We start from the raw sequence: 19,041 nt of genomic DNA on the forward strand, positions 1-19,041 counted from the left end.
AATGAATTAACAAATTGATTAATACTTTTATGTTTCCTTCTAGCAAAAAAGGAAGTTCCAAGAGGGCTGGCACTTCATTTTTTTCCTTCATCCTCACCTTTTAATCCTTCAAAGGCATAAAACCTGTGATTTAGATACATAACTTTAATGAAATGAATGAATGAAACTGCAATTCCACCCTTTAGTTTGTGAAATCAGTCTTAACATTAATTTAAGGGAAACAAATGCAAAAAGATTTGAAAGTAAAACTTTAAATAATAAATAATTTTAAAATAAAAAGATGAACACTTGTGTAATTAGCACAAAACAAAAATAATGAAATATAAGAGATATAGTAAAATAGATATTTAAGTATATAAGTACATTAGAAAGATTATCTGCAATTGTCTGGTGCCTGCTATGAACTAAATGCTTTTACTTATAGTTGTTTAATACTACCAATAAATGTTTTGACAAATTTAACCCATTAATTTTATGATGAAGGCAGAAAGAGGCTTTTGAAATTACTAACATGTGGGGGTATGATGAGTTGTATCCATCCATAGTAATTGTTTAAGAGCATACCTCTAATTCCTCAGCTCTTAGACTCTCTTGCAAGCTTGATAATAAAGAGAAGGATTTCATGATTTCTTGCTCTGACAACTTCCCAGGTATTGCAGCTCTGTTCTTTCTTTTCCAGAGAGAAACTGTTTCCTTGGAAGTGCTTTTTCACAACCATTCTGGAATTTTCCCAGTGAAGAATTCCTCCATGCTGGTCTCATTCCAACCAACCTCTTCTGCTGAACAGTTTGAAGATTTGCTGAAGCCTCTGATGGAACATAGCAGTGACCTGAGCCTTTTGGACCTTGCTGCCATCTGCCAATAACAACAGAAGACCATTGGAACCAGCTGAATGTCCATCTTTAGGGGACTAATCAAATAATGTAGGACTCATCCATTCAGTAGGAAACAATACAGCTATTTAAAAAGATAAAGAAGTTCTCTATAAATGACTAAGATCTCCAGGTTAAAAAAGATAGGTGCAGAACAGTGAGTATAGTATGTTATCTTCTATATAAAAACAAGGGAGAGTGTAATAAAAGAATATATCTATATTTTCATCAGTTAGCTTATACATAAAGAAACTAGAAGGATGTAAAAAACAGTAATAACTTCAAACCGTGGAAAATGTTGGAAGCAGTTGTCAAAGTACACATTTATTCATATACCCAAAGTTAAATTGACTAGTAATTTTTATGGAGAAGGCAATGGCACCCCACTCCAGTACTCTTGCCTGGAAAATCCCATGGACGGAGGAGCCTGGTGGGCTAAGGGTCAGACACAACTGAGCGACTTCACTTTCACTTTTCACTTTCATGCATTGGAGAAGGAAATGGCAACCCACTTCAGTGTTCTTGCCTGGAGAATCCCAGGGACTCAGGAGCCTGGTGGGGTGCCGTCTATGGGGTCGCACAGAGTCGGACACAACTGAAGCAACTTAGCAGCAGTAATTTTTAAAATATAAGTTAATCAACTATATTTGAATTTTTTAAAATGTAAATTTTTAAAATAACCATTAAGGGAAATATCAGTAGCGGGATACATATACACTCAAAGTGTCGACTTAAAAAAAGTACTTAAAAAGAGTTGCGAGTTAAGTTTTATTGGGGGCAAAATGAGGACTATAGCCCTGGAGATAGCATTTCAAATACTCTGGGAAGCTGCTCCAAAGAGGTAGAGGGAAGGTCGGTATATATGTGATTTCGGTGAAGAGATGGGTATATGCAATCAAGCACGTGTTTTTGCAGAAGATTTTGCTAGTCACGAGGGAACAGGTATCACCATGAAGGAATTTAGTGCTTTTCTAGATATGAGGAGATGCAAGAATTGTGCTCCTAAAATCTGCTCCTGAAAATATCTATCTGAAGACCTGTTCTGCCAGTTTTGCCAGAGCACGAGTGCCTCCTTTGGATCTCCACTCTGAATACCCATCAGGTGGTGTTGAAGGCCAGCAGCTACAACAGCAGGAATGATTTATTTAATCCTTGTAGGTAGATGGCAAGTGCCAATGGAAAGTGCCAATCTGTCGTTTTTCAAAACATCTCTGGTGACAATATTTTGGAAAAAAAACTTTGTATGTCTTCAAGCAGCATTCTAACGTTAGGATTTATCCCAAAACGGGAAGTTTTGTGCTCAGAGTCTGTAACACTGGAGAACAAGGAAGTATATATTCAGGAACAAATGACAATTGTCTATCCATTTAAAAACTTGTGAGTGGAAAACAAAAGCACGAAAAATTTACTGATAGAATTCTGCTGCATGGGAAAAATTCAGCCTATACTATTGACATAGCATGGTCATAATTTGGTATTTTAAGAGAAGCAAATGACCTGTTTTAAATGATTAAAATTTGAAAATATGTACCCAGAGTTATAAATGAACTGTCTATTAAATTGTGTGGGATAGGATTTTTTTGTTTTTTTTTGGTTGAGGAGTTTGAGGGATCTTGGTTCTGCAGCCAGGGTTTGAACCCTGGCCACAGCAGTGAAAACGCCGAGTCCTAACCGCTGACCTGCCAGAACATTCCCAGTGTGGGATAAGAATTAACAAAGTTTTTTTTATAGAGGAAAACTAAAAGCATCTTCCCCCTAAGGAAGCCTTCTGCCAGGTTTCAGCTTCCAGAAAAGCTGCATTTCAGTTATCCAAAAGGGAGAAGCCAAGAAATGTAAATCTCGAAGTATTCATTTAGAGGAACAGCTCAGCTGCAGTGAAAGATTTATATTAAAAATAACATCTGCGCACCCATTCCTATTTAATAATACCACATACAAAGTACCCCGAAGACACCCCGCTGGCCCACCCAGCACAACCCTGCCGGACCCAAACCCCGCCTGCTCGAGGCACCGCCCACATCCTCCCATCCCCCACATGCCCGCCTACTGGCGAGGTCTGGCGGCTGCGCAGCCGCAGTAGCTGCCACGGCCGCTCCTAGCCCGGGGGATCCTGGGACGAGGCCTTTCCGGAAGGACCGGCTCGGCGTTGGGGCCTCGGCCCGTGTTCCAGGCCCAGGCTCGTGTTCCAGGTCCTTGCTCCAGGACGGGCCGGTAGCCGCGGCGACGCTCAAAGGGCGGCGGAGGGCGCGGCGGGCCGCTCTCTGAGGTGCCGGCCCTCGCCGTCGAGCGAGACGCCGGGCCGCAGGACGTGGCGGCACCTCCCCCTTGGCCCGGAGCAGAACTGCGGGAAGAAGAGCAGCGCAGGCCGGACCAAGTGAACCGGGTCACTTAACTGCCTCAGGTGATGAATCATCTACACAGTAGTCAGATTTGAGGTCCACAGCCCTCTGGGGCCAGCTGCAGAACAATTTTCAATGTGGGACTGTTGTGTTCTGAGGCGTGCTGCAGTGACAGTTTGCCCTTGATAAGGAAAGCGAACTCTCTTGCTCTTGGGACATCCTCGTTCCCTTTAAAGCTTTCCAGTCGTAACGTCTTTGTCCGGCATACATCTTTGTGCAAGAGGAAGGCGTTCACATGAAAGTGTCTCTTGGTAACGGTGAAATGGGCGTCTCCGCCCATTTACAGCCTTGCAAGGCAGGAACCACACGTTTTTTTACCAGCAATACTCACAGTTCGGTGGTATTGCAAGGTTTTGATCAACTTAGAATAGAAGGATTGCTTTGTGATGTGACTCTGGTACCAGGTGATGGAGATGAAATCTTCCCTGTTCATAGAGCTATGATGGCGTCCGCTAGTGATTACTTCAAGGCTATGTTCACAGGTGGAATGAAAGAACAGGATTTAATGTGCATTAAGCTTCACGGGGTGAACAAAGTTGGTCTGAAGAAAATTATTGATTTTATTTATACTGCAAAGCTTTCTCTTAATATGGACAATCTTCAGGACACTCTTGAAGCTGCCAGCTTTTTGCAAATCTTGCCTGTTTTAGACTTCTGTAAAGTGTTTCTTATTTCAGGAGTCTCTTTAGATAACTGTGTTGAAGTTGGACGGATTGCTAACACCTACAATCTTATAGAAGTAGATAAATATGTCAATAATTTCATTCTGAAGAATTTTCCTGCCTTACTGAGCACTGGAGAGTTTCTAAAACTCCCTTTTGAACGGCTTGCCTTTGTGCTTTCTAGCAATAGCCTTAAGCACTGTACTGAACTTGAGCTCTTTAAGGCTGCCTGTCGCTGGCTAAGGTTGGAAGATCCTCGGATGGATTATGCTGCAAAATTAATGAAGAATATTCGATTTCCACTGATGACACCACAGGATCTCATCAATTATGTGCAGACAGTAGATTTTATGAGAACAGACAATACGTGTGTGAATTTGCTTTTGGAAGCTAGCAATTACCAAATGATGCCGTATATGCAGCCAGTGATGCAGTCAGATAGAACCGCCATTCGATCTGATTCGACACACTTGGTTACCTTAGGAGGCGTTTTGAGGCAGCAGCTGGTTGTCAGTAAAGAACTACGGATGTATGATGAGAGGGCTCAAGAGTGGAGATCTTTAGCCCCCATGGATGCTCCTCGTTATCAGCACGGCATTGCTGTCATTGGAAACTTTCTTTATGTAGTTGGTGGTCAAAGTAATTATGATACAAAAGGAAAAACTGCTGTTGATACAGTTTTCAGATTTGATCCTCGATATAATAAATGGATGCAGGTTGCATCATTAAATGAAAAGCGCACATTTTTTCACTTGAGCGCCCTCAAAGGACATTTGTATGCTGTTGGTGGGCGAAGTGCAGCTGGTGAGCTGGCCACTGTAGAATGTTACAATCCAAGAATGAATGAGTGGAGCTATGTTGCGAAAATGAGTGAACCCCACTATGGCCATGCTGGAACAGTGTATGGAGGCTTAATGTATATTTCAGGAGGAATTACTCATGACACTTTCCAAAATGAGCTCATGTGTTTTGACCCTGATACAGACAAATGGACACAGAAGGCTCCAATGACTACAGTCAGAGGTCTGCATTGCATGTGTACAGTTGGAGACAAGCTCTATGTCATTGGTGGCAATCACTTCAGAGGAACAAGTGATTATGATGATGTTCTAAGCTGTGAATACTATTCGCCAACCCTTGACCAGTGGACACCAATTGCTGCCATGTTAAGAGGTCAAAGTGATGTTGGAGTTGCTGTCTTTGAAAATAAAATCTATGTTGTAGGTGGATATTCTTGGAATAATCGTTGTATGGTAGAAATTGTCCAGAAATATGACCCAGAAAAGGATGAGTGGCACAAAGTTTTTGACCTTCCAGAGTCACTTGGTGGCATTCGAGCTTGTACTCTCACAGTTTTTCCACCTGAAGAAAATCCTGGGTCACCTTCCAGAGAATCACCTCTTTCAGCACCTTCAGATCATTCTTAGGACCAAGGTGTAAAACCTTTGCAGTGCATCAAGGATGATCCCATAATTCCCCTTCAGTTGTATCTTCTTACAATGATTGGTACAGTTATTAGATTAAAAAGGTAATTGATGTTATTTGTATTGTTTGGCTTAGTATGTTTATCAAATGGTTAACAAATGTATTCTGCAAATGTATGTATTCAACATAGCTACTTTAACAAATGTAAAAAGCAGAAAAATGATAGATATCTTTTTGTGGTGTTGTGTAAGGTAAAGTGTAGGTGATTGAAGTAAATGTATAATTATGTTCATTATGCATCAAAGTTGAAAGTTTTCATCTTTGACTACAAAACATCAAAGGGAGGATGCCTGCTATAACCTAAAATAATAAACAAAAAAGGTCACCAAGCCTTATTAGCTGCTTCCCTCTTTTCATGGTTTGTGACATAGCTGCTGACTCACCAAATTGTGTGGGTACATTCAGAATATGTGACAATTCTTTGGCAGACTGGAGGAATATTAACTCAAAAAATAGTATAACCCCAAGTCAGGGTTTCATATCTCTTTCTGGGGAGAGGAAGAGAGAAAATACATTACCACACACATACATATGTATATACATGCATATACATATATAATTTTTAAATTGATTGGCACTTCAGCTATAGTAAAATTGTAAATTTAAACTCTTCTACGTAGCAGCTATTTCTGTTCAAATGGGAATTCACTACTAGAGAATAAATGTCTATGTAGTCTTACTGCAGTGATGTAGATAAGGACTTAAACATTAAATTATTAATAACAACCAAATACGTCATTTGACTGAATTGTTACTATAGATGAAACTTAACTTTTCCTGCTTGTATGTTGTTTTCTGTAGAGTTGCCTTTATACAGATTATTTAGCAGAGTTCAAGTCTCAGAGAATTGCTTTTGCTCAGTAAATTTAGACTCTGCTACTTTTCACCTTTGTGATCAGTAAAACTTATGAAAAAGACAAAAGCATGCTCAACAAAGCTGTAGGTTTTTAAGTTCAGTCTCTCAACTTAGTCATTCTGACATAACTATTTGATTGATTTGAGGTGGTTGCTGTGGTGCTGCTCCAGCCCATGTGCATCCTGAGCTTTGTGTGATCAGTCTTGAGGCTGTGATCTGAGCAAGTGGAAGATGTACTTTTGGCATCACATCAGAAAATGTCCTTTTGGCTATGTCTGAAGGACAGGACCAACTTCAGATTCCCTAAGAAGCCAGCCATAGAAAGCCTAGGACACTGTTGTCTTGCAGGCAGTACTAAAGTATATCTTCAGCCTCTTCAATACCAGAGGCATCCCTACTGGTTGAGAACGACAAGGGGAGACCTTAATGGGACCTTACCAGAAGTGGAATCATATGAGTCCTCTGAAGTGAGTGATTCTGAAGAATCTGAAGAGGTACTTCCCTGGAATAATTGCCTGCCTGAAGAAAAAATTTACATATATATTTATATCCCTGTCATAGTGTAAAGAGATTGTCATAGTGTAAATCAGAAACAACCTTGTTATTGACCATCTCAGGAACCAGAACGAAAGGAATTGGCTTCAAGGGATCTGAGCCTCACTGCCCTTTTCATTTTAATGCTTTAATGATTTCTGCATTGGCAGAAAATTTCATACTTCCTATTTTTTTTAATGACTCAATTTTTTATTACTAAATATAGCACATTTGAGTACATTTAGAAAATAGAAAAAGTAGAAATTATAATAACTTTGTGCATCAAATAAGCAAGAAAGAGCATCTCAGTTATTTCCTTAATTACTAATTAGGTTAAATATTTGCATTTTTCAGTAGCTGTGTTCCTCTTATAATCAAATGTTAATGTCCTTTGCTCTTGTAATACCTATTGGAGTTGCTTTCTTTTTCATATCAAGTTATAGCATCTCTTTATATAATAAATATAATTTAACTGGCATTTGCTTGCATTGACTTTTTTCTCTGTCTGTTAGAAGTTTACAAGACAGGGCATTCAGTTAATTTTTGAGATCAAATTTGTCCATCTTTTGTATTTTGACCTTTTGGGTATAATTTTGCCAAGTTTCCTTTATTTTTTATGTCATTTTGATATATTACTTTTTTGGTGCTAATTCTGACATGCTGAAATGGTACTGTTCTGCATAAGCTTTTCTCTTTTCTTTGTTGAGAAAAGGTTTCTGCCTTCTATTACATTTGACCCTGTTGTTTTGTAATTAAATATTATTTATCCAGGTAAGTTAACTGTTCCACCTATACCCCCTACCTCCAGCCTCACACATCCCACCTCTCATCCTTTTACTTTATAATTTTCTGCAGTTTACAGGTCTCTTGATAATCATAAAACAACTCACTGGTGCTTTGCTAATTAAATATATTAAATCTGGCATTCCTTCCTTACAGATATGGAAATTTTAGGTGACTGAAATGATTGGGGTGATACCTGTTTTAACAAGCTGATAGTTTTGGTTTTTTAAACAGAAAATTTAGACTGTAGAAAAATATTTCAAAGAGGATAAAAACTGTAAGCATATAAAACATTTTGTTAAATTTTAATTTCTTGTTTTAGTTTTTCTGATAGGGTCAAAAGTTGACTTTTGTTAAGTCTCCTGATTATAAAAATAATTTGTCTGTTACAGTAAGTTGTTTAGTCGCTAAGTTGTGTTTGATTCTTTGCGACCCTATGGACTGTAGCCCACCAGGCTCCTCTACCCGTGGGATTTCCCAGGCAAGAATACTGCAATGGGTGGCCGTTTCCTTCTCCAGAGGATCTTCCCAGTCCAGGGATCAAACCCACGTCTACTGCACTGGTAGGTGGATTCTTTACCACTGAGCCACCAGGGAAGCCCTATGTAAGTGTAAGTACAGGAAAATAAAAATGACCAGAAGGTATAAATTATCAATGATTCCACATTCAAAGGTAACATGTTAATACAAGATATATTGTGAATTTACCTATGTACAAAGTGAAAGTTGCTCAGTTGTGTCTGACTCTTTGCAACCTCATGGACTTACAGGTCATGGACTTGTCCAGGCCAGAATACTGGAGTGGGTAGCCAGCCGTTCCCTTTTCCAGGCGATCTTCCCAACCCAGGGGTCAAACCCAGGTCTCCTGCATAGCGGGTAGATTCCTTACCAGCTGAGCCACCAGGTAAGCCCAGGAATACTGGAGTAGGTAGCCTATCCCTTCTCCAGCAGATCTCCCCGATCCAGGAATCAAATCAGGGTCTCCTGCCTGCATTGCAGGGACTCTACAGACATTTGTCAAATATATTGCAAATATGCCAAACCTTAAGCTAAAATCTGGATGATGAAGTAAGTTCAACTTCCAGAGACACACACTGCTATTATTATGGCTTTCTCCAAGTTTTCTGAAATCTATATGTAATTAAATATATTTAAAAAATCTATATGTATTAGAAAGTAGTATATAAGATGTTTTTTCCTTAATTATCAAATGCATGTGCATTAAGAAAAACATTGCATTTATAAACCAGATTAATGTCCATACCTAATTTTTTTCCCATTTGCCTAGAGTAGTATTTCTGTACTTTACCTGCAAAGTAAACATATTTAATCATGTTCCAATTTTTCTGGTTTCTAATTAAAATCTTGTTCTGATTATAAAGATAAAATATACACCTTCAGAAAATTTCACTCAAAACTACCAAAACATACTATTGAGAATTCAAAGCAACATTCTGTCCACAGCTCAACTGAAAGACCTTAGGGTAAGTTAACCTCTCAAGGTTCATCTTCCAGTTTGTCCATGGGATGGATGGTACATGTTAATAAATGTATCTATATTAGAATTATAAGGAGATAATAATTCAAAGTGATTAGCATAAAACATATACAGAGAAGCATTAGGATAGTTATTACTAATTGACCTTGTACTACATCATGTTTTACTTTAATTTTGTCTTAATGATTTTCACAGATTCTTTTCTTTGAAAGTGTTAAATATCTATACCATATTTTATCCATGAATATGCTTTCATATATTTCCTTATGGGTTATATTTAAATATCTAACCCTAATTTTTTATCATAAATTAAGCAAGATTTAATACTCTTTCATAAAACTTTTTCCATCTCTATTGCCCTGTGATAAATTCTAAGTGAAATCTGAGTGAAATAGTGTAGGCTCTTTTACGCTTTTGAAAAATATTTCCAGGAGTGTGTGAATATGTGTTTTCACCAGAATGTGTTTAGTGACTATTTCAAAGGAAATCTTTGCAGTTCTGATTATTTACAGTTTGTACTTATATTTAATTATTGAAAACTGTGAATTTTTGTTTATTGAGCCTGTGCATTTTTTTTATATGTGAATTATTTATTCCTTTCTATTGTTTTAAATGTTCTATTAGCTACAACGACTTTTCTCCTCAGTGTCATTTTTATGGGAACAGGGCTGTTCAATTTTTAAAATTCAGTTATAACTGGCATTTTATTATATTAGTTTCAGGCATACAACATAATGATTCGATGAAAGTGAAAGTGTTAGTCTCTTAGCCATTTCCTACTCTTTACAACCCCTTGGACTTTGGCCCACCAGGCTCCTCTATCCATGGAATTCTCCAGGCAAGAACACTGGAGCCATTTCCTTCTCTAGGGGATCTTCTGGACCCAGGGATTGAACCCAGGTCTCCTGCATTACAGGCAGATTCTCTATCATCTGAGCCATGAGGGAAGCCCAAAACATCACAGCTAGCAGAGGATGGTTATAGTATATATTATGAAATGATCACAAGCCTAATTAACTTCCATTACCACACATAGTTATACACTTTTTTCTTGTAATGAGAACTTTTATCATCTGTGCTCTTAGCAACTTTCAAATATTTAGTACAGTATTACTAATAGCCACCATGCTGAACATTATACTCTTGGGACTTATTTGTACCTTTGATCGCCATCTTCAATTTAATAGTCAAGTATGTCTGTCTGTTTTGTATTTTGACCTTTTAGTGATAATATTGTAGTTTTTGTCCATAGTTCTCATGTCACATTCCTTGTCCTTTATTTTATTGCTTTGTCAGTGCTTATTTTTAATGTGCTCAGGTAGCATTTACTGCTTGTTTCTTGTTCAAATAGCTTTTCTCTTTTCTGGTTGAAATGAAGATGAATTTTGAAAATTCTTTTATATTAAGAATATTATCTTATTCCCATCTTTTTTCTCTGAGTATATGTCTTACACAAGGTATTTCTTATATTGTAGTGAAATTAGTTTTTCCTTTGTCATTTTTTTTTTTTTTTTGGAGTATCTCCTAGTACTTTTATTTTTTAAATTTTATTTTTAAACTTTACAAAATGGTATTAGTTTTGCCAAATATCGAAATGAATCCACCACAGGTATACATGTGTTCCCCATCCTGAACCCTTCTCCCTCCTCCCTCCCCATACCATCCCTCTGGGTCGTCCCAGTGCACCAGCCCCAAGCATCCAGTATCATGCATGGAACCTGGACTGGTAACTCGTTTCATATATGATATTATACATGTTTCAATGCCATTCTCCCAAATCTTCCCACCCTCTCCCTCATTTTTTTAATGCTTTCTTTGCATAATTTTCCTCATCATGTGATGATGTAATTACCCTGGTATTTGATGTCATTGTTATGGATATGGCTTTTTAGCTTTTCACTAGTTTTCTGTTTCCAAGTTGTTATCCAGTTGTTTCACAACAACTTTTTGAATAATCTTTACTTTCTCACTGAATTTTTATGCTTTTTAAAATCATGTAGTAGAATCTTATTTATAATATGGGCACACTGGGGTCTTTTTCTTCAGTTATAGTGATCTTTTATTCACGTTGTCTTTGGCATGTAGATTGCTCTTTTGAATGGAATTTTGTTTTTATTGTGTTTGTTTCATAACTTAAAGCACTGGTTAATACTTTCAGCAGATTTTAGGTGTAATACAAGGCATTGTGCCTTGTAGGTAATTTTAACAGGGATAACTCTAGAATTAGAATTTAGAATTCCTTTGTTAAAGACAGATATTCTTGGTCTTGTTTTTGAAATATCTATCCTGCATTAACTGGTAGTCTTTAAAATGAGGGAATAATATTTGCATCACAAATACCAAAATTTATTGAGGGGGGCAACTTGTTTTCATACCAGATACTGAAAAAGAGTGTTTTTTGTTTTCCACTGTTGGATTAGAAAATACTCTCCTCGATCACTGATTATCAATTGGCATAGTTTAGAAAGCAGTTTGGCACGAGTAGTAAAAGATTGTCTTCCAACTTTCTCATATCTTTTGAACATTAAATGTATTTCCAAATTAGTAATAATAAATAAGCCCCCAAATGATAATCTCAGCATGATACTATTATTATTGATATTTCCTTTCTAATGTGACCCCCCTCAGACCTTCCATAAATACTTTTAAAAATGAATTTTTTGGAGTTTATCCTCCCTGATTTTGATACATTATATCTGTTGCTGGTATTCGCCGTTAAAGCATATATTTAAATGGTGGAGTGATGGTTAAAAAAGACTTAGATATTCACTAAAGATGATTGCATACACTGCAGAATTGTTGATGTTGTGGTCCTTAAATGTACTAATAATAGATCAGTCAGTTCAGTCGCTCAGTCGTGTCTGATTGTTTGCGACCCTGTGAATTGCAACACACCAGGCCTCCCTGTCCATCACCAATTCCCAGAGTTCACTCAGACTCAACATCCATCAAGTCAGTAATGCCATCCAGCCATCTAATCCTCTGTTGTCCCCTTCTCCTCCTGCCCCCAATCCCTCCCAGTATCAGGTCTTTTCCGATGAGTCAGCTCTTCACATGAGGTGGCCAGAGTACTGGAGTTTCAGCTTTAGCATCATTCCTTCCAAAGAATACCAAGGGCTGATCTCCTTTAGAATGGACTGGTTGGATCTCCTTGCAGTCCAAGGGACTCTCAAGAGTCTTCTCCAACACCACAGCTCAAAAGCATCAATTCTTCGGTGCTCAGCTTTCTTCACAATCCAACTCTCACATCCATACGTGACCACAGGAAAAACCATAGCCTTGACTAGATGGACCTTTGTTGGCAAAGTAATGTCTCTGCTTTTCAATATGCTGTCTAGATTGGTCATAACTTTTCTTCCAAGGAGTAAGCGTCTTTTAATTTCATGGCTGCAGTCACCATCTGCAGTGATTTTGGAGCCCAAAAAAATAAAGTCTGACAACTGTTTCCACTGTGTCCCCATCTATTTCCCATGAAGTGATGGGACCAGATGCCATGATCTTCGTTTTCTGAATGTTGAGCTTTAAGCCAACTTTTTCACTCTCCTCTTTCACTTTCATCAAGAGGCTTTTGAGTTCCTTTTCACTTTCTGCCATAAGAGTGGTGTCATCTGCATATCTGAGGTTATTGATATGTCTCCCGGCAATCTTGATTCCAGCTTGTGCTTCTTCCAGCCCAGCGTTTCTCATGATGTACTCTGCATAGAAGTTAAATAAGCACGGTGACAATAGACAGCCTTGACATCCTCCTTTTCCTATTTGGAACCAGTCTGTTGTTCCATGTCCAGTTCTAACTGTTGCTTCCTGACCTGCATATAGGTTTCTCAAGAGGCAGGTCAGGTGGCCTGGTATTCCCATCTCTTTCAAAATTTTCCACAGTTGATTGTGATCCACACAGTCGAAGGCTTTGACATAGTCAATAAGGCTGAAATAGATGCTTTTCTGGAACTCTTTTGCTTTTTCCATGATCCACTGGATGTTGGCAATTTGATCTCTGGTTCCTCTGCCTTTTCTAAAACCAGCTTGAACATCTGGAAGTTCACAGTTCATGTATTGCTGAAGCCTGGCTTAGAGAATTTTGAGCATTACTTTACTAGCATGTGAGATGAGTGCATTTGAGTGGTAGTTTGAGCATTCTTTGGCATTGCCTTTCTTTGGGATTGGAATGAAAACTGACCTTTTCCAGTTCTGTGGCCACTGCTGAGTTTTCCAAATTTGCTGACATAATGAGTGCAGCACTTTCACAGCATCATCTTTCAGGATTTGAAATAGCTCAACTGGAATTCCATCACCTCCACTAGCTTTGTTCATAGTGATGCTTTCTAAGGCCCACTTGACTTCACATTCCAGGATGTCTGGCTCTAGGTGAGTGATCACACTCTCGTGATTATCTGTGTCATGATCTTTTTTGTCCAGTTCTTCTGTGTATTCTTGCCACCTCTTCTTAATATCTTCTGCTTCTGTTAGTTCCATACCATTTCTGTCCTTTATCAAGCCCATCTTTGCATGAAATGTTCCCTTGGTATCTCTAATTTTCTTGAAGAGATCTCTACTCTTTCCCATTCTGTTATTTTCCTCTATTTCTTTGCATTGATCACTGAAGAAGGCTTTCTTACCTCTTCTTGCTATTTGGAACTCTGCATTCAGATGCTTCTGTCTTTCCTTTTCAACAAGAGTCTGAAATGCAGTACTTGGATGCAATCTCAAAAACAACAGTATGATCTCTGTTCATTTCCAAGGCAAATCATTCAATTTCACAGTAATCCAAGTCTATGCCCCAACCAGTAACACTGAAGAAGCTGAAGTTGAACAGTTCTATGAAGACCTACGAGACCTTTTAGAACTAACACCCAAAAAAGATGTCCTTTTCATTATAGGGGACTGGAATGCAGAAGTAGGAAGTCAAACACCTGGAGTAACAAGCAAATTTGGCCTTGGAATATGGAATGAAGCAGGGCAAAGACTAGTAGAGTTTTGCCAAGAAAATGCACTGGTCATGGCAAACACCCTCTTCCAACAACACAAGAGAAGACTCTATACATGGACATCACCAGATGGTCAACACCGAAATCAGATTGATTATATTCTTTTCAGCCAAAGATGGAGAAGCTCTATGCTGCTACTGCTGCTGTGTCACTTCAGTCGTGTCCAACTCTGTGCGACTCCATAGACGGCAGCCCACCAGGCTCCCCCATCCCTGGGATTCTCCAGGCAAGAACACTGGAGTGGGTTGCCATTTCCTTCTCCAATGCATGAAAGTAAAAACTGAAAGTGAAGTCGCTCAGTCATGTCCGACTCTTAGCGACCTCATGAACTGCAGCCTACCAGGCTCCTCGTCCATGGGATTTTCCAGGCAAGAGTACTCGAGTGGGGTGGGAGAATCTCTATACAGTCAACAAAAACAAGACCAGGAGCTGACTGTGGTTCAGGTCATGAACTCCTTATTGCCAAATTCAGAGTTAAATTGAAGAAAGTAGGGGAAACCATTAGAGCATTCAGGTATGACCTAAATCATATCCCTTATGATTATACAGTGGAAGTAAGAAATAGATTTAAGGGACTAGATCTGGTAGACAGAGTGCCTGATGAACTATGGACGGAGGTTTGTGACATTGTATAGGAGACAGGGATTAAGACCATCCCCATGGAAAAGGAATGCAAAAAAGCAAAATGGCTGTCTGAGGAGGCCTTACAAATAGCTGTGAAAAGAAGAGAAGTGAAAAGCAAAGGAGAAAAGGAAAGATATAAGCATCTGAATGCAGAGTTCCAAGGAATAGCAAGAAGAGATAAGAAAGCCTTCCTCAGCAATCAATGCAAAGAATAAAAGATAGTTCCTCTATTTTCTTGGTAACAGTTTTGAACAACCATTTTCCGGGGGTTTTGATGTTATTCTGCCATCTACTGGTTGAAATTTTAAATCCTTATGTAGATAGATGACAGAATATGTAGGCTTTTTTAAAAAACAGTAATGAGTGTATATGAAAGTTCAGAGTCTTCAGGTCATACTTAAATAAATGAATACGAAATCCCTATGGTAACCTTGGTGTACAGAGAGGGTCAGATAATCAGAGAATACATATTTCCCCACCCCCTCCATGGTCTCATTAAAATTTTTTTCGATTGAAATATAGTTGATGCTATTATATAAGGTGTACACAATTTTAAAGGTTCAGTTCAGTCGCTCAGTTGTGTCTGACTATTTGCGACCCCATGAATCGCAGCACGCCAGGCCTCCCTGTCCATCACCAGCTCCCTGAGTTCACTCAAACTCACGTCTATGGAGTCGGTGATGCCATCCAGCCATCTCATCCTCTGTCGTCCCCTTCTCCTCCTGCCCCCAATCCCTCTCAGCATCAGAGTCTTTTCCAATGAGTCAAGTCTTCACGTGAGGTGGTGAAGTATTGGAGTATTGGAGTTTCAGCTTTAGCATCATTCCCTCCAAAGAAATCCCAGGACTCATCTCCTTCAGAATGGACTGGTTGGATCTCATTGCAGTCCAAGGGACTCTCAAGAGTCTTCTCCAACACCACAGTTCAAAAGCATCAATTCTTCGGCACTCAGCTTTCTTCACAGTCCAACTCTCACATCCATACATGACTACTGGAAAAACCATAGCCTTGACTAGATGGACCTTTGTTGGCAAAGTAATGTCTCTGCCCTTGAATATGCTATCTAGGTTGGTCATAACTTTCCTTCCAAGGAGTTAGTGTCTTAATTTCATGGCTGCAATCACCATCTGGTGTACTCCATTTAGTTATATAAAATATTGCCCATATTCCCTGCATTGTATGTCCTTGTGGCTTCTTTATACATAATAGTTTGTACCTAGCCTTTAATCCCCTATCCCTTGTATTACCCCTTCCCCCTTCCCTCTCCCCACTGGTAACCACTAGTTTGTCTTCAGTATCTGTGAGTCTGCTTTTTTTGTGTTATATTCTCTAGTTTGTTGTGTTTGTTAGATTCCACGTGTAAGTGATATACACTCTGTCTGACTTCACTTAGCATAATGCCATCCAAGTCCATCCATGTTGCTGTAAATGGCAACATTTTCATTGTTTTTATTGGCTGAGCAGTATTCCATTATATATAGATATCACATCTTTATCCATTCAACCCTTGATGGACTTAGGTTGTTTCCATATCTTGTCAGTCATAAAACTGCTATCTACATTGGGATGCATATATTATCTTTTTGAATTGATGTTTTTGTTTTTTCTGGATATGTAATGCTGGGTCATATGATAATTCTATTCGTAGTTTCTTGCATTTTGTAGTATTTTGAGAAACCTCCATACTGTTTTTTCCTGTGGCTGCACCCATTTACATTCCCACCAACAGTGTACAAGGATTCCATTTTTTTCCACATCCTCACCAACATTTGTTATTTGTATTCTTTTTAATGATAGCCATTCTGACAGGGTTGAGGTGACATTTCATTTTGGCTTTGATTTCCTTTTCCCTGATAATTAGCAATGTTGAATATCTTTTCTTGTGCCTGTTAGCCATCTGCATTTCCTATTTAGGAAAAATATCTGTTCAGTTCTGCCCATTTTTTAATCAGGCTGTTTTTTGATGCCAAGTTTTATGAACTGTTTATGTATGTTGAATATTAACCCCTTATAGGCCTTAAGGGGTTAAGGAATTAACCCCAAATCATTTGTAAATATCTTCTACCAATCAGTAGGTTGTCTTTTCATTTTGTTGATGGTTTCCTTTGCTGTGCTAAATCTTTTAAGTTTTATTAGGTCACATTTGTTTATTTTTCCTTTTATTTATTTTGTTTTAGGAGACAGATAAAATACTGCTACAATTTATGTCAAAGGGTATTCTGCCAGTGTTTTCCTCTAGGAACTTTATACATTTAGGTCTTTAATCCACTTTGAGTTTATTTTTGTATATGATGTTAGAGAATGTTCTAATTTTGTTTTTTTATGCATAGCTGTCCAGTTTTTCCCACTCCGCTTACTGAAAAGACTGTCTTTTTGCTAATGTATATTCTTGCCTCTTTTATCAGATTAATTGACTGTAAGTACTTCAGTTTATTTCTGGGCTCTCAATACTTTTCCATTGATCCATGTGTCTTGTTTTTGTGCCAGTACTATTCTATTTTGATTACTGGAGGTTTGTAATACACTGTGAAGTCAGGGAACATAATTCCTCTAACTCCATTCTTCTTTCTCAAGATTGTTTTGGCTGTTTGGGGTCTTTTGTTTTCATACAAGTTTTAAAATTATTTGTTGTAGGTCTGAAAAATGCCCTTGGTATTTTGATAGCGATCACACTGAATTGTAGATTCCCTTGGATAGTTTGGTCATTCCAACAGTATTAAATCATCCAGTCTAAGAACACGGTACCATCTTTCCATCTGTGGGTCTTCAGTTTCTTTCACCAGTGTCTTATTAATAAGTTTCTGAGTACAGATCTTTTACCTCCTTAGATAGGTTTCAGTTCAGTCCAGTTGCTCAGTTGTGTCCGACTCTTTGCGACTCCATGAATCGCAGCACGCCAGGCCTCCCTGTCTATCACCAACTCCCGGAGTTCACTCAGTCTCAGGTCCATCGAGTCAGTGATTCCATCCAGCCATCTCATCCTCTGTCCTCCCCTTCTCCTCCTGCCCCCAATCCCTCCCAGTATCAGAGTCTTTTCCAGTGAGTCAACTCTTCGCATGAGGTGGCCAAACTACTGGAGTTTCAGCTTTAGCATCATTCCCTCCAAAGAAATCCCAGGGCTCATCTCCTTCAGAATGGACTGGTTGGATCTCCTTGCAGTTCAAGGGACTCTCAAGAGTCTTCTCCAACACCACAGCTCAAAAGCATCAATTCTTTGGCACTCAGCTTTCTTCACAGTCCAACTCTCACATTCATACATGACCACAGGAAAAACCATAGCCTTGACTAGATGGACCTTTGTTGGCAAAGCAATGTCTCTGCTTTTCAATATGCTGTCTAGGTTTGTCATAACTTTTCTTCCAAGGAACAAGTGTCTTTTAATTTCATGGCTGCTGTCACCATCTGCACTGATTTTGGAGCCCCCCCAAAAAAAGTCTGACACTGTTTCCACTGTTTCCCCATCTATTTCCCATGAAGTGATGGGACCAGATGCCATGATCTTCGTTTTCTGAATGTTGAGTTTTAAGCCAACTTTTTCACTCTCCTCTTTCACCTTCATCAAGAGGCTTTTTAGTTCCTCTTCACTTTCTGCCATAAGAGTGGTGTCATCTGCATATCTGAGGTTATTGATATTTCTCCCGGCAATCTTGATTTCAGTTTGTGCTTCTTCCAGCCCAGCATTTCTCATGATGTACTCTGCATAGATAAGTTTATTCCTAGGTATTTTATTTGTTTTGATATGGTAAATGGGATTGTTCCCTAAGTTTGTTGTTCTTATAGTTCATTGTTAGTATACAGAAATGCAAGAGGTTTCTGTGTATTAATTTTGTATCCTGCAGCTTTACCAAATTCATTGATTAGCTCTAATAGTTTTCGGTGGCATCTTTAGGATCTATGAATAGTATTGTGTCATCTGCCAACAGTGACAATTTCAATTCTTTTCCAATTCAGGTTCCTTTTATTTCTTTTTCTTTTGCTGTGGCTAGGACTTCCAAGACTGTTAAATAAAAACAGTAAGAGTGGGCATCCTTGTTTTGTTTCTTCTGATCTTAGAGGAAATTCTTTTAGCTTCTCACCATTGAGTATGATGTTAGACGTCAGTTTGGCATATATGGCTTGTATTATCTTATGTTCCCTCTGTGCATTTTCTGGAGAGTTTTTTTGTTTTGTTTTGTTTTTTTCATAAATGGATGTGAATTTTGTCAAAAGATTTTACTATCTCTACTAAGATGATCATATGGTTTTAATTCTTCAGTTTTTTTAATGTGGTATATCACATTGATTTGTGGGTATCGGAAAGTCCTTGCATCTCTGAGATAAAATCCTACTTGATCATGGTGAATGAT

At 38.5% G+C, this 19,041-nt stretch overlaps 1 protein-coding gene across 1 annotated transcript; it reads left to right on the forward strand.

Moving 5' to 3' along the window:
• Positions 1 to 3,215: 3,215 nt before the first annotated feature.
• Positions 3,216 to 5,747, forward strand: KLHL9 (kelch like family member 9). The gene is given in 1 exon segment (NM_001076956.1): positions 3,216 to 5,747. A coding segment is annotated over 1 exon segment (1,854 nt). The 5' UTR covers positions 3,216 to 3,506; the 3' UTR covers positions 5,361 to 5,747.
• The last annotated feature ends 13,294 nt before the right edge of the window (positions 5,748 to 19,041 follow it).

Source organism: Bos taurus, chromosome 8 (assembly GCF_002263795.3).
Source record: "Bos taurus isolate L1 Dominette 01449 registration number 42190680 breed Hereford chromosome 8, ARS-UCD2.0, whole genome shotgun sequence".
Taxonomy (NCBI): domain Eukaryota; kingdom Metazoa; phylum Chordata; class Mammalia; order Artiodactyla; family Bovidae; genus Bos; species Bos taurus.